The sequence below is a fragment of the Electrona antarctica genome, assembly GCF_951216825.1.
Source record: "Electrona antarctica genome assembly, chromosome: 1".
Lineage (NCBI taxonomy): Eukaryota > Metazoa > Chordata > Actinopteri > Myctophiformes > Myctophidae > Electrona > Electrona antarctica.
In genome coordinates, this window is record NC_136806.1 from 16,598,666 (window position 1) to 16,621,707 (window position 23,042).

General features: G+C 42.5%; 1 protein-coding gene across 2 annotated transcripts in view; it reads right to left on the minus strand.

Moving 5' to 3' along the window:
• Window positions 1-1,483: 1,483 nt before the first annotated feature.
• LOC306931051 (sodium-dependent phosphate transport protein 2A-like) overlaps window positions 1,484-23,042 on the minus strand; it is a 39,251-nt gene continuing 17,692 nt past the window's right edge. For both annotated transcript variants that reach the window (XM_079512229.1, XM_079512230.1), the window contains 2 exons: window positions 3,675-3,799; window positions 1,484-2,833 (listed from right to left, as the gene is read on the minus strand). In XM_079512229.1, the coding sequence (XP_079368355.1) occupies window positions 2,228-2,833; window positions 3,675-3,799 (731 nt within the window). In that variant the 3' untranslated portion in view covers window positions 1,484-2,227. The remainder of the gene's footprint in view (window positions 2,834-3,674; window positions 3,800-23,042) is intronic.

Below are 23,042 nucleotides of genomic sequence, written 5' to 3' on the forward strand. Positions count from 1 at the left end.
CATCAATTGTAAACCAAGGCAGGTGCGCTGACAGTGAGGCCCTGAGGCTCGTGAGGCATGCTCTGCCTACAATATTTGGATCCGAGATGTATAGTGGAGTAGAAGTAAAAGTATTGGAGATTGGAAATAATCAAGTAAAGTACAAATACCACTAAATTGTACTTCAGTACAGTACTTATGTAAATGTATAATTAATTACTTTCCACCACTCGACAGAAGCAAAGTGAGAGCTTCCAGTGCTCATCTCAGACAAAGCGAGTGCTTTTTCCACTGCATATCTCAGACAATCACTGCAACAATTGGGTTGGGGTTTTGAGTTGAACTGCATTGTGGGAAACACAAGCTTCTTATCTTATCTCCAGTTCGCCACACCGCCTGTCCGTTACCACCAGAATGGTGTGTATAGCCTATATATATAACCCCCATTAACCTACATTGTAATCTGTTGATTCCCATATTGGTGGAACTGTTTTTTTTTTTTCCAGTTACCTTCGCCGCTGATATCGTGACCAGGAGTCATGGATGAGTTTAACCGAGCTGGCTTATTTGGATTCCTTTCAAAGCATTCTGTCAGCCCACACACGCTCACGCACACACCAAATGATCCGTCAAATTGCTGAAGCTAGGGGAAGGCGGATGTGTTTGTTTATTATACAGTGTCTGAAATAGAAATAAATGGCCACTCTATTCTTTGTGACTCAGCCATCCATCCAACGTAGCGCCCTCGCACACACACACACACACACACGCACACACACACGCACACACACATCACAGGGTATGGACACGGATGACACAGTTTAATTATTGTTCAATTATTATTTTAAAACAATACATGATTTGCCATCACATTCTATTCCTGACCTTCTCTGCCCCCATTCCACCCTCAGGCCTCTTAGATCCTCTGACCAATTACTATTGTCCACTCCATGATACTGATTAAAGTTTAAGGGCAATCAGTTCTTCTCTATTGCTGGCCTGTGACTAACAAACCTGGCATCTTAATTACCAGGTCTTATGTCTTCACTTAAGACCAGGAGACCAGCTGTTTTGCTATTTTGAAGACGGCAATTAAGGCACTATGCGATAATACGCCGCAGAACGCCGGTAAACAGACCGAATTAGTCACACCATGGCACTATGACTAATTCAGCCTAATATATTAGGACTTATACTCTGTCTTTCAAAGTTATAAATAGATAAAACAAGGCAAAGTGAATAAAAAACATTGGGGGAAAAAAAAGGAGTGAGGGACAAGCAGAACGATTCTAGAAATGAGGAAAAAAAGGAGAGACATCTTAAAGTGTTTATAAATCAAATTGACTTTACTTATGACAAATATTTACAGTCCAAAATAGAAGGCAGGCAACATTCACACATTCAGCAACAATCACAAATACTGTACATACAGTACAGTACACATTCAAACACATTAGAACCAGTGATTAGGTCATGAAATCATTCCATTAATTCACTGAGTGAATCACATTTTGTGCATTCAGCAGTGCAATTTGACTGAATAAAAATAGTAAAATTGTTAATATACACTATACAGTATTTCATCACTACCATCAAAATAATGTCGGTAAACATGCAGTAATAGGCCTATTTGCCCAGTTGATTGTGGTATTTAAACATTAATAGTGCAGGTTTGATATATTTCCACTCTAACCAGACCTTTACAAACAGAAGCCTAAGCCCACAAAGTATAGGGACTCTGGTCAAAGCATCATTACCTTTCAATTATCTACCACATTGGAACGTTTAGTAATTATTAGTCTTACAATACAGTCCTTACACTTACACACTCCGGGGCATAATTTGTGCGATTAATTCACCTGAAAATATATTTTTTGAAATGTTATTTGTGAGCATGAGTATATTCAGTTGAAGAAAGGAAGGCTCGCAACAAACAAACACCGTTTTGATTCCCACGGATCTTCGCCACACAACATGAATATTCATGGCGATAAAGCGACGTGATTTTTAATTGGAACAAGGTTGATTTTTCTGAGCTTTTCCATAAAGCATAAGGATAGAGACATCAACTGTAAGAATAAATTTGATGCTACATACAGTATTCTCTGTTAAGTGTTCACCGTTTTTTGCATAATTATTTCATCACGCCCCTGGTGTGTGAAGACCTTACCAGCTGCAAAGACATCAGACATGGTTGAAACGTGACGCTATTGAGCTATAACGTGCGACCTAGAATATCCATGCTCTGTTAGAGTGGAGTGCTGTTGCACCGCTCCAACCCCTTCAGTTTAAACACACGTGCGCCTCTCGTGGTCTCATCCACATAGGCCAGGATGGGGTTGTCATATGCAGCCGACTCCACCCTCCTCTGGGCAGAGGAAGGTGGAGGGTTAGGGTCTGTAGGGGGTGTCGGCAGTGTGGAGGCGGCTGTCTCGACCTCCCCTCGTCCCCCCTCTGCGCGTCCGGGACCGCAGCAAGCGGTCACCCTGGCGATCAGGCGGTCGAGGGGTTTGAGGGAGCGCATCCACGGGGGCAGGAAGTCCCAGCTCCGCAGCGGGCTGGGCAGCGTACGGGGGCTGTGGGACTGCATCAGGTTCACCACGGTGATGAACACGGTCACACCCAGGAAGGGAGAGGCGACGCCCACCATGACCCGCCAGCCGGCCAGCGAGAGGCCCAGCACCAGCACGGGGAGCAGCAGGAAGCAGAGGAGCAGGTAGAGCACGGCGAACCAGCGGTACTTGGCGGTGCGCTCGCCCAGGACTCGAGCCATCCTGATGGGCAGGCGAGTGGCGGGCACGGGGTACCACAGCAAGATGCCAAAGACGTTGAAGAGAAAGTGACACAACGCAATCTAAAAAAAAGTACAAGGGTCAAGATAGAAGGCGCCTAGTTGCCTACACAATAAAATCCTTGGTGCGGCGTAGTTTTGCTGATTTCTTTTTTTAAATACAAAATAAATATAAATGTGAGTGCACTTTCCAGAGACCATTTAGCGTCTACCTTCGTTATTCCACTGGGAAATTCTATTTTATTGGGTAGGCCCTAAAATTATGATCGCAGGGAATTATTTTGGGTAGCTCTTATTCTGGTTGTGGTTCCCATAGATATATATAAGAAAGCTAGATGGCTCACCCGCGCGCTGCTGGCCAATGAGAGCGACGTTGCTACGTGGCGGCCATCTCACAGAGGGGCAGCAAGCCGCAGCATAACATTGGGTCTATGGGCATATACTTTTTAAATAACCATTATAACTTATTTAACTGATTTTCAAACGGTTTGGTTTGTTATAAACGTCAGAGACGTCCGCATACTTATATGCTTTTAAATTACATTTTTATTAAAAAAAAATGTAAGCAGATAAGCGTCCTGAATCATAGCCACGTTGATAACGTTTGTATTAAACCAACCCGTTTGTAAAGATTTGGGGGAGTTTTGTTTGAGCTACCATAGAACATACTGTACTGTAGCCCCTCAGCAAGATGGCCGCGGGTGAACTACGTCAGAGACTCCGTCAGAGACTCCGCTTTGAGCCATCTAGCCTTTATATGGTGGTTCCAATCTGATGACTATATACAAACCAGTGACTACAACATCACGTATGATATCATCCGCTCCCGACCGGATCACACTGCGATTTAGTAACACAGACGAGGCTTTCCTCCAAGGTGGAATGCCTGGTGAAGTGAGGTTACCTGAATGGCAGCAGCCAGCTTGTCTCCAGGACTGGCCAGGCCTGCTAGAAGGGCGGTAGCAGTGGTTCCAATGTTGGAGCCCAGTGTCAGGGGGTACGCCCTCTCCAGGCTGATCACGCCAATGCCTGAAGGTAGAGCACCAATAACATGGTTGTTGTAATCACCAAATGGGCTCTATATGCACACACGCCATTTTGTAAAGAAGTTGGGGCCCCTTCCCTATACTTCCTTCACAGGTGTTATACCGCTGATACTATAATGAAGGCTCTGGTCCATTAATGGTCAAACAGAGTCAGGGTGCTGTTATTGTGCATGTTGGCTCACTGGAAACACTCTGCTTCACCAGTGGGCCTCAACGTGTCCTTGAGTGGGTTCCGAATGTCCCCGTACGGCACCGGTAAGGGTCCATTTGGTTCCATTTGTACACTCTCAGAGTTATGGGGGTGATATGACAGGGGGTCCTTGAAATTAAAAAAGTTTGAGAACCACTGCACATTAAATGCAACAGAGCCTTAATTAGTACCATCGATAACACCTAAAGTACTGTATAGGGAAGCGGCCCAAAGTAGGAAGAGTTATTCTGTGTGCATAGAGCCCATTGATGAAGAGTTATTCTGTGTGCATAGAGCCCATTGATGAAGAGTTATTCTGTGTGCATAGAGCCCATTGATGAAGAGTTATTCTGTGTGCATAGAGCCCATTGATGAAGAGTTATTCTGTGTGCATAGAGCCCATTGATGAAGAGTTATTCTGTGTGCATAGAGCCCATTGATGAAGAGTTATTCTGTGTGCATAGAGCCCATTGATGAAGAGTTATTCTGTGTGCATAGAGCCCATTGATGAAGAGGTATTCTGTGTGCATAGAGCCCATTGATGAAGAGGTATTCTGTGTGCATAGAGCCCATTGATGAAGAGTTATTCTGTGTGCATAGAGCCCATTGATGAAGAGTTATTCTGTGTGCATAGAGCCCATTGATGAAGAGTTATTCTGTGTGCATAGAGCCCATTGATGAAGAGTTATTCTGTGTGCATAGAGCCCATTGATGAAGAGTTATTCTGTGTGCATAGAGCCCATTGATGAAGAGTTATTCTGTGTGCATAGAGCCCATTGATGTGGAAGAGTTATTCTGTGTGCATAGAGCCCATTGATGAAGAGTTATTCTGTGTGCATAGAGCCCATTGATGAAGAGTTATTCTGTGTGCATAGAGCCCATTGATGAAGAGTTATTCTGTGTGCATAGAGCTCATTGATGAAGAGTTATTCTGTGTGCATAGAGCCCATTGATGAAGAGTTATTCTGTGTGCATAGAGCCCATTGATGAAGAGTTATTCTGTGTGCATAGAGCCCATTGATGAAGAGTTATTCTGTGTGCATAGAGCCCATTGACGAAGAGTTATTCTGTGTGCATAGAGCCCATTGATGAAGAGTTATTCTGTGTGCATAGAGCCCATTGATGTGGAAGAGTTATTCTGTGTGCATAGAGCCCATTGATGAAGAGTTATTCTGTGTGCATAGAGCCCATTGATGAAGAGTTATTCTGTGTGCATAGAGCCCATTGATGTGGAAGAGTTATTCTGTGTGCATAGAGCCCATTGATGAAGAGTTATTCTGTGTGCATAGAGCCCATTGATGAAGAGTTATTCTGTGTGCATAGAGCCCATTGATGAAGAGTTATTCTGTGTGCATAGAGCCCATTGATGAAGAGTTATTCTGTGTGCATAGAGCCCATTGATGAAGAGTTATTCTGTGTGCATAGAGCCCATTGATGAAGAGTTATTCTGTGTGCATAGAGCCCATTGATGAAGAGTTATTCTGTGTGCATAGAGCCCATTGATGAAGAGTTATTCTGTGTGCATAGAGCCCATTGATGAAGAGTTATTCTGTGTGCATAGAGCCCATTGATGAAGAGTTATTCTGTGTACATAGAGCCCATTGATGAAGAGTTATTCTGTGTGCATAGAGCCCATTGATGTGGAAGAGTTATTCTGTGTACATAGAGCCCATTGATGAAGAGTTATTCTGTGTGCATAGAGCCCATTGATGAATAGTTATTCTGTGTGCATAGAGCCCATTGATGAAGAGTTATTCTGTGTGCATAGAGCCCATTGATGAAGAGTAATTCTGTGTGCATAGAGCCCATTGATGAAGAGTTATTCTGTGTGCATAGAGCCCATTGATGAAGAGTTATTCTGTGTGCATAGAGCCCATTGATGAAGAGTTATTCTGTGTGCATAGAGCCCATTGATGAAGAGTTATTCTGTGTGCATAGAGCCCATTGATGAAGAGTTATTCTGTGTGCATAGAGCCCATTGATGAAGAGTTATTCTGTGTGCATAGAGCCCATTGATGAAGAGTTATTCTGTGTGCATAGAGCCCATTGATGAAGAGTTATTCTGTGTGCATAGAGCCCATTGATGAAGAGTTATTCTGTGTGCATAGAGCCCATTGATGAAGAGTTATTCTGTGTGCATAGAGCCCATTGATGAAGAGTTATTCTGTGTGCATAGAGCCCATTGATGTGGAAGAGTTATTCTGTGTGCATAGAGCCCATTGATGTGGAAGAGTTATTCTGTGTGCATAGAGCCCATTGATGAAGAGTTATTCTGTGTGCATAGAGCCCATTGATGAAGAGTTATTCTGTGTGCATAGAGCCCATTGATGAAGAGTTATTCTGTGTGCATAGAGCCCATTGATGAAGAGTTATTCTGTGTGCATAGAGCCCATTGATGAAGAGTTATTCTGTGTGCATAGAGCCCATTGATGAAGAGTTATTCTGTGTGCATAGAGCCCATTGATGTGGAAGAGTTATTCTGTGTGCATAGAGCCCATTGATGAAGAGTTATTCTGTGTGCATAGAGCCCATTGATGAAGAGTTATTCTGTGTGCATAGAGCCCATTGATGAAGAGTTATTCTGTGTGCATAGAGCCCATTGATGAAGAGTTATTCTGTGTGCATAGAGCCCATTGTTGAAGAGTTATTCTGTGTGCATAGAGCCCATTGAAGAGTTATTCTGTGTGCATAGAGCCCATTGATGAAGAGTTATTCTGTGTGCATAGAGCCCATTGATGAAGAGTTATTCTGTGTGCATAGAGCCCATTGATGTGGAAGAGTTATTCTGTGTGCATAGAGCCCATTGATGAAGAGTTATTCTGTGTGCATAGAGCCCATTGATGAAGAGTTATTCTGTGTGCATAGAGCCCATTGATGTGGAAGAGTTATTCTGTGTGCATAGAGCCCATTGATGAAGAGTTATTCTGTGTGCATAGAGCCCATTGATGAAGAGTTATTCTGTGTGCATAGAGCCCATTGATGAAGAGTTATTCTGTGTGCATAGAGCCCATTGATGAAGAGTTATTCTGTGTGCATAGAGCCCATTGATGAAGAGTTATTCTGTGTGCATAGAGCCCATTGATGAAGAGTTATTCTGTGTGCATAGAGCCCATTGATGAAGAGTTATTCTGTGTGCATAGAGCCCATTGATGAAGAGTTATTCTGTGTGCATAGAGCCCATTGATGAAGAGTTATTCTGTGTGCATAGAGCCCATTGATGAAGAGTTATTCTGTGTACATAGAGCCCATTGATGAAGAGTTATTCTGTGTGCATAGAGCCCATTGATGTAGAAGAGTTATTCTGTGTACATAGAGCCCATTGATGAAGAGTTATTCTGTGTGCATAGAGCCCATTGATGAATAGTTATTCTGTGTGCATAGAGCCCATTGATGAATAGTTATTCTGTGTGCATAGAGCCCATTGATGAAGAGTAATTCTGTGTGCATAGAGCCCATTGATGAAGAGTTATTCTGTGTGCATAGAGCCCATTGATGAAGAGTTATTCTGTGTGCATAGAGCCCATTGATGAAGAGTTATTCTGTGTGCATAGAGCCCATTGATGAAGAGTTATTCTGTGTGCATAGAGCCCATTGATGAAGAGTTATTCTGTGTGCATAGAGCCCATTGATGAAGAGTTATTCTGTGTGCATAGAGCCCATTGATGAAGAGTTATTCTGTGTGCATAGAGCCCATTGATGAAGAGTTATTCTGTGTGCATAGAGCCCATTGATGAAGAGTTATTCTGTGTGCATAGAGCCCATTGATGAAGAGTTATTCTGTGTGCATAGAGCCCATTGATGAAGAGTTATTCTGTGTGCATAGAGCCCATTGATGTGGAAGAGTTATTCTGTGTGCATAGAGCCCATTGATGTGGAAGAGTTATTCTGTGTGCATAGAGCCCATTGATGAAGAGTTATTCTGTGTGCATAGAGCCCATTGATGAAGAGTTATTCTGTGTGCATAGAGCCCATTGATGAAGAGTTATTCTGTGTGCATAGAGCCCATTGATGAAGAGTTATTCTGTGTGCATAGAGCCCATTGATGAAGAGTTATTCTGTGTGCATAGAGCCCATTGATGAAGAGTTATTCTGTGTGCATAGAGCCCATTGATGTGGAAGAGTTATTCTGTGTGCATAGAGCCCATTGATGAAGAGTTATTCTGTGTGCATAGAGCCCATTGATGAAGAGTTATTCTGTGTGCATAGAGCCCATTGATGAAGAGTTATTCTGTGTGCATAGAGCCCATTGATGAAGAGTTATTCTGTGTGCATAGAGCCCATTGTTGAAGAGTTATTCTGTGTGCATAGAGCCCATTGAAGAGTTATTCTGTGTGCATAGAGCCCATTGATGAAGAGTTATTCTGTGTGCATAGAGCCCATTGATGAAGAGTTATTCTGTGTGCATAGTTATTCTGTGTGCATAGAGTTATTCTGTGTGAATAGAGTTATTCTGTGTGCATAGAGTTATTCTGTGTGCATAGAGTTATTCTGTGTGCATAGAGCCCATTGATGAAGAGTTATTCTGTGTGCATAGAGCCCATTGATGAAGAGTTATTCTGTGTGCATAGAGCCCATTGATGAAGAGTTATTCTGTGTGCATAGAGCCCATTGATGAAGAGTTATTCTGTGTGCATAGAGCCCATTGATGTGGAAGAGTTATTCTGTGTGCATAGAGCCCATTGGTGTGGAAGAGTTATTCTGTGTGCATAGAGCCCATTGATGTGGAAGAGTTATTCTGTGTGCATAGAGCCCATTGATGTGGAAGAGTTATTCTGTGTGCATAGAGCCCATTGATGTGGAAGAGTTATTCTGTGTGCATAGAGCCCATTGATGAAGAGTTATTCTGTGTGCATAGAGCCCATTGATGAAGAGTTATTCTGTGTGCATAGAGCCCATTGATGTGGAAGAGTTATTCTGTGTGCATAGAGCCCATTGATGAAGAGTTATTCTGTGTGCATAGAGCCCATTGATGTGGAAGAGTTATTCTGTGTGCATAGAGCCCATTGATGAAGAGTTATTCTGTGTGCATAGAGCCCATTGATGAAGAGTTATTCTGTGTGCATAGAGCCCATTGATGAAGAGTTATTCTGTGTGCATAGAGCCCATTGATGAAGAGTTATTCTGTGTGCATAGAGCCCATTGATGAAGAGTTATTCTGTGTGCATAGAGCCCATTGATGTGGAAGAGTTATTCTGTGTGCATAGAGCCCATTGATGAAGAGTTATTCTGTGTGCATAGAGCCCATTGATGTGGAAGAGTTATTCTGTGTGCATAGAGCCCATTGATGAAGAGTTATTCTGTGTGCATAGAGCCCATTGATGAAGAGTTATTCTGTGTGCATAGAGCCCATTGATGAAGAGTTATTCTGTGTGCATAGAGCCCATTGATGAAGAGTTATTCTGTGTGCATAGAGCCCATTGATGAAGAGTTATTCTGTGTGCATAGAGCCCATTGATGAAGAGTTATTCTGTGTGCATAGAGCCCATTGATGAAGAGTTATTCTGTGTGCATAGAGCCCATTGATGAAGAGTTATTCTGTGTGCATAGAGCCCATTGTTGAAGAGTTATTCTGTGTGCATAGAGCCCATTGAAGAGTTATTCTGTGTGCATAGAGCCCATTGATGAAGAGTTATTCTGTGTGCATAGAGCCCATTGATGAAGAGTTATTCTGTGTGCATAGTTATTCTGTGTGCATAGAGTTATTCTGTGTGAATAGAGTTATTCTGTGTGCATAGAGTTATTCTGTGTGCATAGAGTTATTCTGTGTGCATAGAGCCCATTGATGAAGAGTTATTCTGTGTGCATAGAGCCCATTGATGAAGAGTTATTCTGTGTGCATAGAGCCCATTGATGAAGAGTTATTCTGTGTGCATAGAGCCCATTGATGAAGAGTTATTCTGTGTGCATAGAGCCCATTGATGAAGAGTTATTCTGTGTGCATAGAGCCCATTGATGAAGAGTTATTCTGTGTGCATAGAGCCCATTGTTGAAGAGTTATTCTGTGTGCATAGAGCCCATTGAAGAGTTATTCTGTGTGCATAGAGCCCATTGATGAAGAGTTATTCTGTGTGCATAGAGCCCATTGATGAAGAGTTATTCTGTGTGCATAGTTATTCTGTGTGCATAGAGTTATTCTGTGTGAATAGAGTTATTCTGTGTGCATAGAGTTATTCTGTGTGCATAGAGTTATTCTGTGTGCATAGAGCCCATTGTTGAAGAGTTATTCTGTGTGCATAGAGCCCATTGATGAAGAGTTATTCTGTGTGCATAGAGCCCATTGATGAAGAGTTATTCTGTGTGCATAGAGCCCATTGATGAAGAGTTATTCTGTGTGCATAGAGCCCATTGATGTGGAAGAGTTATTCTGTGTGCATAGAGCCCATTGGTGTGGAAGAGTTATTCTGTGTGCATAGAGCCCATTGATGTGGAAGAGTTATTCTGTGTGCATAGAGCCCATTGATGTGGAAGAGTTATTCTGTGTGCATAGAGCCCATTGATGTGGAAGAGTTATTCTGTGTGCATAGAGCCCATTGATGAAGAGTTATTCTGTGTGCATAGAGCCCATTGATGAAGAGTTATTCTGTGTGCATAGAGCCCATTGATGTGGAAGAGTTATTCTGTGTGCATAGAGCCCATTGATGAAGAGTTATTCTGTGTGCATAGAGCCCATTGATGTGGAAGAGTTATTCTGTGTGCATAGAGCCCATTGATGAAGAGTTATTCTGTGTGCATAGAGCCCATTGATGAAGAGTTATTCTGTGTGCATAGAGCCCATTGATGAAGAGTTATTCTGTGTGCATAGAGCCCATTGATGAAGAGTTATTCTGTGTGCATAGAGCCCATTGATGAAGAGTTATTCTGTGTGCATAGAGCCCATTGATGTGGAAGAGTTATTCTGTGTGCATAGAGCCCATTGATGAAGAGTTATTCTGTGTGCATAGAGCCCATTGATGTGGAAGAGTTATTCTGTGTGCATAGAGCCCATTGATGAAGAGTTATTCTGTGTGCATAGAGCCCATTGATGAAGAGTTATTCTGTGTGCATAGAGCCCATTGATGAAGAGTTATTCTGTGTGCATAGAGCCCATTGATGAAGAGTTATTCTGTGTGCATAGAGCCCATTGATGAAGAGTTATTCTGTGTGCATAGAGCCCATTGATGAAGAGTTATTCTGTGTGCATAGAGCCCATTGATGAAGAGTTATTCTGTGTGCATAGAGCCCATTGATGAAGAGTTATTCTGTGTGCATAGAGCCCATTGTTGAAGAGTTATTCTGTGTGCATAGAGCCCATTGAAGAGTTATTCTGTGTGCATAGAGCCCATTGATGAAGAGTTATTCTGTGTGCATAGAGCCCATTGATGAAGAGTTATTCTGTGTGCATAGTTATTCTGTGTGCATAGAGTTATTCTGTGTGAATAGAGTTATTCTGTGTGCATAGAGTTATTCTGTGTGCATAGAGTTATTCTGTGTGCATAGAGCCCATTGATGAAGAGTTATTCTGTGTGCATAGAGCCCATTGATGAAGAGTTATTCTGTGTGCATAGAGCCCATTGATGAAGAGTTATTCTGTGTGCATAGAGCCCATTGATGAAGAGTTATTCTGTGTGCATAGAGCCCATTGATGAAGAGTTATTCTGTGTGCATAGAGCCCATTGATGAAGAGTTATTCTGTGTGCATAGAGCCCATTGTTGAAGAGTTATTCTGTGTGCATAGAGCCCATTGAAGAGTTATTCTGTGTGCATAGAGCCCATTGATGAAGAGTTATTCTGTGTGCATAGAGCCCATTGATGAAGAGTTATTCTGTGTGCATAGTTATTCTGTGTGCATAGAGTTATTCTGTGTGAATAGAGTTATTCTGTGTGCATAGAGTTATTCTGTGTGCATAGAGTTATTCTGTGTGCATAGAGCCCATTGATGAAGAGTTATTCTGTGTGCATAGAGCCCATTGATGAAGAGTTATTCTGTGTGCATAGAGCCCATTGATGAAGAGTTATTCTGTGTGCATAGAGCCCATTGATGAAGAGTTATTCTGTGTGCATAGAGCCCATTGATGTGGAAGAGTTATTCTGTGTGCATAGAGCCCATTGGTGTGGAAGAGTTATTCTGTGTGCATAGAGCCCATTGATGTGGAAGAGTTATTCTGTGTGCATAGAGCCCATTGATGTGGAAGAGTTATTCTGTGTGCATAGAGCCCATTGATGTGGAAGAGTTATTCTGTGTGCATAGAGCCCATTGATGAAGAGTTATTCTGTGTGCATAGAGCCCATTGATGTGGAAGAGTTATTCTGTGTGCATAGAGCCCATTGATGAAGAGTTATTCTGTGTGCATAGAGCCCATTGATGAAGAGTTATTCTGTGTGCATAGAGCCCATTGATGAAGAGTTATTCTGTGTGCATAGAGCCCATTGATGAAGAGTTATTCTGTGTGCATAGAGCCCATTGATGAAGAGTTATTCTGTGTGCATAGAGCCCATTGATGAAGAGTTATTCTGTGTGCATAGAGCCCATTGATGAAGAGTTATTCTGTGTGCATAGAGCCCATTGTTGAAGAGTTATTCTGTGTGCATAGAGCCCATTGAAGAGTTATTCTGTGTGCATAGAGCCCATTGATGAAGAGTTATTCTGTGTGCATAGAGCCCATTGATGAAGAGTTATTCTGTGTGCATAGTTATTCTGTGTGCATAGAGTTATTCTGTGTGAATAGAGTTATTCTGTGTGCATAGAGTTATTCTGTGTGAATAGAGTTATTCTGTGTGCATAGAGCCCATTGATGAAGAGTTATTCTGTGTGCATAGAGCCCATTGATGAAGAGTTATTCTGTGTGCATAGAGCCCATTGATGAAGAGTTATTCTGTGTGCATAGAGCCCATTGATGAAGAGTTATTCTGTGTGCATAGAGCCCATTGATGTGGAAGAGTTATTCTGTGTGCATAGAGCCCATTGATGAAGAGTTATTCTGTGTGCATAGAGCCCATTGATGAAGAGTTATTCTGTGTGCATAGAGCCCATTGATGAAGAGTTATTCTGTGTGCATAGAGCCCATTGATGAAGAGTTATTCTGTGTGCATAGAGCCCATTGTTGAAGAGTTATTCTGTGTGCATAGAGCCCATTGAAGAGTTATTCTGTGTGCATAGAGCCCATTGATGAAGAGTTATTCTGTGTGCATAGAGCCCATTGATGAAGAGTTATTCTGTGTGCATAGTTATTCTGTGTGCATAGAGTTATTCTGTGTGAATAGAGTTATTCTGTGTGCATAGAGTTATTCTGTGTGCATAGAGTTATTCTGTGTGCATAGAGCCCATTGATGAAGAGTTATTCTGTGTGCATAGAGCCCATTGATGAAGAGTTATTCTGTGTGCATAGAGCCCATTGATGAAGAGTTATTCTGTGTGCATAGAGCCCATTGATGAAGAGTTATTCTGTGTGCATAGAGCCCATTGATGTGGAAGAGTTATTCTGTGTGCATAGAGCCCATTGGTGTGGAAGAGTTATTCTGTGTGCATAGAGCCCATTGATGTGGAAGAGTTATTCTGTGTGCATAGAGCCCATTGATGTGGAAGAGTTATTCTGTGTGCATAGAGCCCATTGATGTGGAAGAGTTATTCTGTGTGCATAGAGCCCATTGATGAAGAGTTATTCTGTGTGCATAGAGCCCATTGATGAAGAGTTATTCTGTGTGCATAGAGCCCATTGATGTGGAAGAGTTATTCTGTGTGCATAGAGCCCATTGATGAAGAGTTATTCTGTGTGCATAGAGCCCATTGATGTGGAAGAGTTATTCTGTGTGCATAGAGCCCATTGATGAAGAGTTATTCTGTGTGCATAGAGCCCATTGATGAAGAGTTATTCTGTGTGCATAGAGCCCATTGATGAAGAGTTATTCTGTGTGCATAGAGCCCATTGATGAAGAGTTATTCTGTGTGCATAGAGCCCATTGATGAAGAGTTATTCTGTGTGCATAGAGCCCATTGATGTGGAAGAGTTATTCTGTGTGCATAGAGCCCATTGATGAAGAGTTATTCTGTGTGCATAGAGCCCATTGATGTGGAAGAGTTATTCTGTGTGCATAGAGCCCATTGATGAAGAGTTATTCTGTGTGCATAGAGCCCATTGATGAAGAGTTATTCTGTGTGCATAGAGCCCATTGATGAAGAGTTATTCTGTGTGCATAGAGCCCATTGATGAAGAGTTATTCTGTGTGCATAGAGCCCATTGATGAAGAGTTATTCTGTGTGCATAGAGCCCATTGATGAAGAGTTATTCTGTGTGCATAGAGCCCATTGATGAAGAGTTATTCTGTGTGCATAGAGCCCATTGTTGAAGAGTTATTCTGTGTGCATAGAGCCCATTGAAGAGTTATTCTGTGTGCATAGAGCCCATTGATGAAGAGTTATTCTGTGTGCATAGAGCCCATTGATGAAGAGTTATTCTGTGTGCATATTTATTCTGTGTGCATAGAGTTATTCTGTGTGAATAGAGTTATTCTGTGTGCATAGAGTTATTCTGTGTGCATAGAGTTATTCTGTGTGCATAGAGCCCATTGATGAAGAGTTATTCTGTGTGCATAGAGCCCATTGATGAAGAGTTATTCTGTGTGCATAGAGCCCATTGATGAAGAGTTATTCTGTGTGCATAGAGCCCATTGATGAAGAGTTATTCTGTGTGTATAGAGCCCATTGATGTGGAAGAGTTATTCTGTGTGCATAGAGCCCATTGGTGTGGAAGAGTTATTCTGTGTGCATAGAGCCCATTGATGTGGAAGAGTTATTCTGTGTGCATAGAGCCCATTGATGTGGAAGAGTTATTCTGTGTGCATAGAGCCCATTGATGTGGAAGAGTTATTCTGTGTGCATAGAGCCCATTGATGAAGAGTTATTCTGTGTGCATAGAGCCCATTGATGTGGAAGAGTTATTCTGTGTGCATAGAGCCCATTGATGAAGAGTTATTCTGTGTGCATAGAGCCCATTGATGAAGAGTTATTCTGTGTGCATAGAGCCCATTGATGAAGAGTTATTCTGTGTGCATAGAGCCCATTGATGAAGAGTTATTCTGTGTGCATAGAGCCCATTGATGAAGAGTTATTCTGTGTGCATAGAGCCCATTGATGAAGAGTTATTCTGTGTGCATAGAGCCCATTGATGAAGAGTTATTCTGTGTGCATAGAGCCCATTGTTGAAGAGTTATTCTGTGTGCATAGAGCCCATTGAAGAGTTATTCTGTGTGCATAGAGCCCATTGATGAAGAGTTATTCTGTGTGCATAGAGCCCATTGATGAAGAGTTATTCTGTGTGCATAGTTATTCTGTGTGCATAGAGTTATTCTGTGTGAATAGAGTTATTCTGTGTGCATAGAGTTATTCTGTGTGCATAGAGTTATTCTGTGTGCATAGAGCCCATTGATGAAGAGTTATTCTGTGTGCATAGAGCCCATTGATGAAGAGTTATTCTGTGTGCATAGAGCCCATTGATGAAGAGTTATTCTGTGTGCATAGAGCCCATTGATGAAGAGTTATTCTGTGTGCATAGAGCCCATTGATGTGGAAGAGTTATTCTGTGTGCATAGAGCCCATTGGTGTGGAAGAGTTATTCTGTGTGCATAGAGCCCATTGATGTGGAAGAGTTATTCTGTGTGCATAGAGCCCATTGATGTGGAAGAGTTATTCTGTGTGCATAGAGCCCATTGATGTGGAAGAGTTATTCTGTGTGCATAGAGCCCATTGATGAAGAGTTATTCTGTGTGCATAGAGCCCATTGATGAAGAGTTATTCTGTGTGCATAGAGCCCATTGATGTGGAAGAGTTATTCTGTGTGCATAGAGCCCATTGATGAAGAGTTATTCTGTGTGCATAGAGCCCATTGATGTGGAAGAGTTATTCTGTGTGCATAGAGCCCATTGATGAAGAGTTATTCTGTGTGCATAGAGCCCATTGATGAAGAGTTATTCTGTGTGCATAGAGCCCATTGATGAAGAGTTATTCTGTGTGCATAGAGCCCATTGATGAAGAGTTATTCTGTGTGCATAGAGCCCATTGATGAAGAGTTATTCTGTGTGCATAGAGCCCATTGATGAAGAGTTATTCTGTGTGCATAGAGCCCATTGATGAAGAGTTATTCTGTGTGCATAGAGCCCATTGATGAAGAGTTATTCTGTGTGCATAGAGCCCATTGATGAAGAGTTATTCTGTGTGCATAGAGCCCATTGAAGAGTTATTCTGTGTGCATAGAGCCCATTGATGAAGAGTTATTCTGTGTGCATAGAGCCCATTGATGAAGAGTTATTCTGTGTGCATAGAGTTATTCTGTGTGCATAGAGTTATTCTGTGTGCATAGAGTTATTATGTGTGCATAGAGTTATTCTGTGTGCATAGAGTTATTCTGTGTGCATAGAGCCCATTGATGAAGAGTTATTCTGTGTGCATAGAGCCCATTGATGAAGAGTTATTCTGTGTGCATAGAGCCCATTGATGAAGAGTTATTCTGTGTGCATAGAGCCCATTGATGAAGAGTTATTCTGTGTGCATAGAGCCCATTGATGTGGAAGAGTTATTCTGTGTGCATAGAGCCCATTGGTGTGGAAGAGTTATTCTGTGTGCATAGAGCCCATTGATGTGGAAGAGTTATTCTGTGTGCATAGAGCCCATTGATGTGGAAGAGTTATTCTGTGTGCATAGAGCCCATTGATGTGGAAGAGTTATTCTGTGTGCATAGAGCCCATTGATGAAGAGTTATTCTGTGTGCATAGAGCCCATTAATGAAGAGTTATTCTGTGTGCATAGAGCCCATTGATGTGGAAGAGTTATTCTGTGTGCATAGAGCCCATTGATGAAGAGTTATTCTGTGTGCATAGAGCCCATTGATGTGGAAGAGTTATTCTGTGTGCATAGAGCCCATTGATGTGGACACTGGACCCCATCTGAAAAGAATTTTGCGTCAGAGGTCCCCATAAGAGAAGTTTCTACAAAATGAGCTTGTCGGTTGGTTATTTTAAAATTGTGGTTAAACTGCTCCTAGTTCCAACATGGTCTACACGTGGGCTAACTTGCATGGGTTGGAAGTGGGCAAGCCTAGTTCCATCATGGTCTACACGTGGGCTAACTTGCATGGGTTGGAAGTGGGCAAGCCTAGTTCCAACATGGTCTACACGTGGGCTAACTTGCATGGGTTGGAAGTGGGCAAGCCTAGTTCCATCATGGTCTACACGTGGGCTAACTTGCATGGGTTGGAAGTGGGCAAGCCTATGTAGTTCCAACATGGTCTACACGTGGGCTAACTTGCATGGGTTGGAAGTGCTAGTTCCAACATGGTCTACACTAGCCTGGCTAATAAGCCAGACTAATATCACTGGTTTATTAACCAGGCTAGGTCTACACGTGGGCTAACTTGCATGGGTTGGAAGTGGGCAAGCCTATGTAGTTCCAACATGGTCTACACGTGGGCTAACTTGCATGGGTTGGAAGTGGGCAAGCCTAGTTCCAACATGGTCTACACGTGGGCTAACTTGCATGGGTTGGAAGTGGGCAAGCCTAGTTCCAACATGGTCTACATGTGGGCTACCTTGCATGGGTTGGAAGTGGGCAAGCCTAGTTCCAACATGGTCTACACGTGGGCTAACTTGCATGGGTTGGAAGTGGGCAAGCCTAGTTCCAACATGGTCTACACGTGGGCTAACTTGCATGGGTTGGAAGTGCTAGTTCCAACATGGTCTACACTAGCCTGGCTAATAAGCCAGACTAATATCACTGGTTTATTAACCAGGCTAGGTCTACACGTGGGCTAACTTGCATGGGTTGGAAGTGGGCAAGCCTATGTAGTTCCAACATGGTCTACACGTGGGCTAACTTGCATGGGTTGGAAGTGGGCAAGCCTATGTAGTTCCAACATGGTCTACACGTGGGCTAACTTGCATGGGTTGGAAGTGGGCAAGCCTATGTAGTTCCAACATGGTCTACACGTGGGCTAACTTGCATGGGTTGGAAGTGGGCAAGCCTAGTTCCAACATGGTCTACACGTGGGCTAACTTGCATGGGTTGGAAGTGGGCAAGCCTATGTAGTTCCAACATGGTCTACACGTGGGCTAACTTGCATGGGTTGGAAGTGGGCAAGCCTAGTTCCAACATGGTCTACACGTGGGCTAACTTGCATGGGTTGGAAGTGGGCAAGCCTAGTTCCAACATGGTCTACATGTGGGCTAACTTGCATGGGTTGGAAGTGGGCAAGCCTAGTTCCAACATGGTCTACACGTGGGCTAACTTGCATGGGTTGGAAGTGGGCAAGCCTATGTAGTTCCAACATGGTCTACATGTGGGCTAACTTGCATGGGTTGGAAGTGGGCAAGCCTATACTAGTTCCAACATGGTCTACATGTGGGCTAACTTGCATGGGTTGGAAGTGGGCAAGCCTAGTTCCAACATGGTCTACATGTGGGCTAACTTGCATGGGTTGGAAGTGGGCAAGCCCATGTAGGTTCCTACAAGCCCCGGATACAGTATATTTCTAATTGCAAAAAAGAGATTTCAACCTTACTACTACTTTGTACTACGAGTACTTTGCAGAGGAAAATATGTTTAAAAAGAATATGCACATTTTATGCACATTTATAATAATTATTACAATTAGAATAATAAATTAATAATTTACATTTGGGGGATTTCTTTCACAATAATAAATGTACATGTTCTAGACATTCTAATTTACTTTTTTCAGGGTTAAAGGTTAAAGGTTATAAATTGTTTAAAGAAATGTCAGTCCAGAGATTTTGAAGTTGTGTGAATTTCTGCCTCTGTGGGGGATATTTATATGCAAATATCATGACCATTGACCAATGGCATTGTAAGACAATGAACATCAATGATGATGTTTAGGTGAAAAAAAGAACAGAAAAAAATTGTAAAAAAATGTAAAAAATATAAATATAAATGTTGCCCAAAAGCATCGCTGGGGCCTGCAGGCAGCTGCATTCCGTACTCAAACGGACAGACAGACAGACAGACAGACAGACAGACAGACAGACAGACAGACAGACAGACAGACAGACAGACAGACAGACAGGCACACATAGCTGTGCATTGGAGACTATGAAACAACGTTGTTTCAAAGTCTAATCTAAGTTTAGACCGTGGAAAAAAACTCATTTTTAAACCATTTATAACCCATTTTTAGACGGCCATTTAGACACATTTTAGACGTCTAAAAGCCTGAAAGATGCTCAGTGGGAACAGCTACAGCACAGTATAATAAAGATGCTCAGTGGGAACAGCTACAGCACAGTGTAATAAAGATGCTCAGTGGGAACAGCTACAGCACAGTATAATAAAGATGCTCAGTGGGAACAGCTACAGCACAGTATAATAAAGATGCTCAGTGGGAACAGCTACAGCACAGTATAATAAAGATGCTCAGTGGGAACAGCTACAGCACAGTATAATAAAGATGCTCAGTGGGAACAGCTACAGCACAGTATAATAAAGATGCTCAGTGGGAACAGCTACAGCACAGTATAATAAAGATGCTCAGTGGGAACAGCTACAGCACAGTATAATAAAGATGCTCAGTGGGAACAGCTACAGCACAGTATAATAAAGATGCTCAGTGGGAACAGCTACAGCACAGTATAATAAATATGCTCAGTGGGAACAGCTACAGCACAGTATAATAAAGATGCTCAGTGGGAACAGCTACAGCACAGTATAATAAAGTGTGTTGTGCATTCTAAAAAGTGATTGATTGATTGATTGAAAATGTTATTAACAGTTTGCAGAATTACAGTACATTTCAAGCACAAACTCAATACAAAGGCTGTTAACTGTGAGTGGACGACCCAATTAAGCATTACACTTGTTTACAACAGGGTCCACCATGTTCAATTCATCAAAACATTTAGAGACGTACAAATAGACAGTTCTATATAGACAAAGAACAGTACAGGAATTCATCATAATGGAGGTATAAAGGGAAAAGAAACATATACAGTGAGGAGAAAAAAGGGGGGGCGGTGGGGGGGGATTCAGATTTTACGGGGGCCAGTTTCGAATTGCAGCCATCCGTAGGTGCCCTTTGAGAGCGGTTTTGAAGGAGTCAAGGGATTCGCATGTCTTAATGACTGTTGGTAGGGCGTTCCACATTTTGGTGGCATAGGAGCGAAAAGAATTTAGTCCCTTGTTTGTGCCGAATCTGGGTTGAACATGATTCGTTGCACTCCCTCTGGTGTTGTGGGTGTGGACTTCGTTAACATTAAGGAAGTATCTACACAGGTACATGGGTATCTTGGTGGAGTATCGAATCTTGTGGACCAGACCCATTGCAAGATGCTGTACTCTGTCGCCGACCCTAAGCCATGCCAGTCTGTCAAAGTGGGCAGGGGTGAGGTGGGTTCGGGGGGTGAGGCCAAGTAGGAGCCTGACCAGTTTGTTTTGGGAGGTCTGGAGCCTAGTTTTAAGGGCCTTTGAGGTGCTGTGGTACCAGGAGGTGCATGCATAGTCAAAGAAGCCTTGTACAAGGGCTCCTGTTAAGGTCTTCAAGGTGTTTTTGTCGACCAGTGAGGAGATCCTGTAAAGGAATCTTGTTCTTTGGTTGACTTTTTTGATTACGTTGGTGGCCATTTTATCACCGGAAAGATTAGCCTCCAGGATGGAACCTAGGTAGGTAATTTCATCTTTACGTGTGATAACATTGTCACCCACTCTAACCAAGAAGCCATTTGCCTTGCTGAGATTACTATTAGATCCAAAGAGAATGGATTCAGTTTTTCCCAGGTGTAAAGATAGTTTGTTATCAGCGAGCCAGGTGCAGATTCTACCGAGTTCAGAGCTGAGGGCATTTTCAACCTGCAGTTTGTCCCTGTCCGAGACCAGCAGTGCCGAGTCATCTGCGAACAGGAACAAGTTGCAGTCACAAGCTGAAGTCATGTCGTTAACATATATTAGGAACAGTAGAGCCCCTAGTATGCTTCCTTGTGGAACGCCACAGCTCACTGGGAGGGGGGGGGGACAGTGTTCCGTTCACTTCCACCATCTGTGCTCTCCCCTCCAAGTAGGATTGCATCCAGCTCACTGATGTGCTATCGAAACCAATTGCTTTTAGCTTGTTAACTAGTATGGAGTGGTTCACTGTGTCAAAAGCCTTTTGGAGGTCCAGCATGACCATGCCGCAGTATTTGCCAGCGTCCACCTCTTGTTTGATGTGGTCGCTCAAATAGAGAAGGCATGTGTCAGTGGAGTGGGATGTTCTGAAGCCAGATTGGAACTCGTACAATAATTTATTAGTGGCAAGATACTTTTCAACCTGTTCATAGACTATTTTTTCCATCACTTTCGAGATGGAGCTTAGAATAGAAATAGAAATAGGTGTCAAGTGCAAGTGAAATGATGTCAAGTGCAGTCCAGTCCAATTCAGTTCAGTTCACAAAGCACAAGAGTTCTTAAAAAGTTCTATACCTTGAGTCAATGTCACTGTGGAAGTATAAGGTGGCGAACTTAAAAGAGGGTCCAAGGCAGCTCTGTCCAGTAGAAGTAGAAAAATCCTTTATTTCATTGATTAGTTTAAATATTAAAAACAAGGGTTTAAAAACACGACCAACGCGTTTCGGCCTGCATGGGCCTTCATCAGGGTCAACTGGTTCAGTTCAGTTTACTTTGGAGGATGGGGAGGGAGGGAGGGGGGGGGGGGCATTGGCAGGGGGGAAAGTGTATTTATAATCCTCACTCTCCTCTGGAATAAGCTATTGAGCATCCTCCTAATAGCTTTCTTTTCCAAGGGCAGGGCTTAGAGCCTTAGAGTATATACTCTAAGGGGCAGGGAGGTAAAACGTGCTCAAATAAATAAATCCTCACTATTCGCACCTGAAGATGGAATGCCTACGTTCTTTTCCATGACTCTCTGCTCCCTGCATTATGTTATGGGATTTGAAGTTGAGCACGATTTATTGTATTTAGTTTTCAATAAAATGGATGTGTAAAGTCAAAGAAAAACTTGAAAAAGAATTTACAGAGTTAGACATAACTCTGGGACAGACAATAGACCGAGGTAAATAATAATAATACTACATTTGATTTGAGAGGACCTTTCTCCGACTCAAGGGCACTTAAAGAGTGAGAGAGAGAGCGAGAGAGAGAGAGAGAGAGAGAGAGAGAGATGTTTTGGTGCTGCTGGTAGTACACTGTATAAGCCTTTCTCAAAAATGATATTGACACATCATTGGAATGAACACAATCGTTTCACTGCTATAAGAGCTTTCTGATTGGGTTTCCATTGCCGAATTTACAGAGTTAGACATAACTCTGGGACAGACAATAGACCGAGGTAAATAATAATAATACCACATTTGATTTGAGAGGACCTTTCTCCGACTCAAGGGCACTTAAAGAGTGAGAGAGAGAGAGAGAGAGAGATATGTTTTGGTGCTGCTGGTAGTACACTGTATAAGCCATGGGTCCTCAATAGAGCGTCGCAGTCCCGCCTCCTACCCTGGACCAGGAAATGAAACCCAATGCATTATTCTCATAGACATTTCTTAAAGTATTTATTTAAAGACGGTTACGCCGCGGACAAAGCCAACTCGAGTCGTGACAACTCATGACAACACAAACAATATTTTGGACCAAACAAATAATTAGAAAGAAGAAAAAAACGGCAGGTTACAACACTTTTTTTGTTGTTTTTCTTCTTTGTAATTATTTGTTTGGTCCAAAATATTGTTTGTGTTGTCATGAGTTGTCACGACTCGAGTTGGCTTTGTCCGCGGCATAACCGTCTTTAAATAAATACTTTAAGAAATGTCTATGAGAATAATGCATTGGGTTTCATTTCCTGGTCCAGGGTAGGAGGCGGGACTGCGACGCTCTATAGGCGGACCGCGGTCCACGACCGGACCGCGGACAGGGGCATAAAAAACAACACAACACCTCTCATTTGCTGTGAATTTTTGGAGGGGAATATTTGTGAAACATTTTATTTCCATACTCTGCACCCCAGTATTGGTTGGTTGGGAGGGGATCCGATTTGTATAAGCTTGCCTTGGTGTGACTGTACTAAAAAAT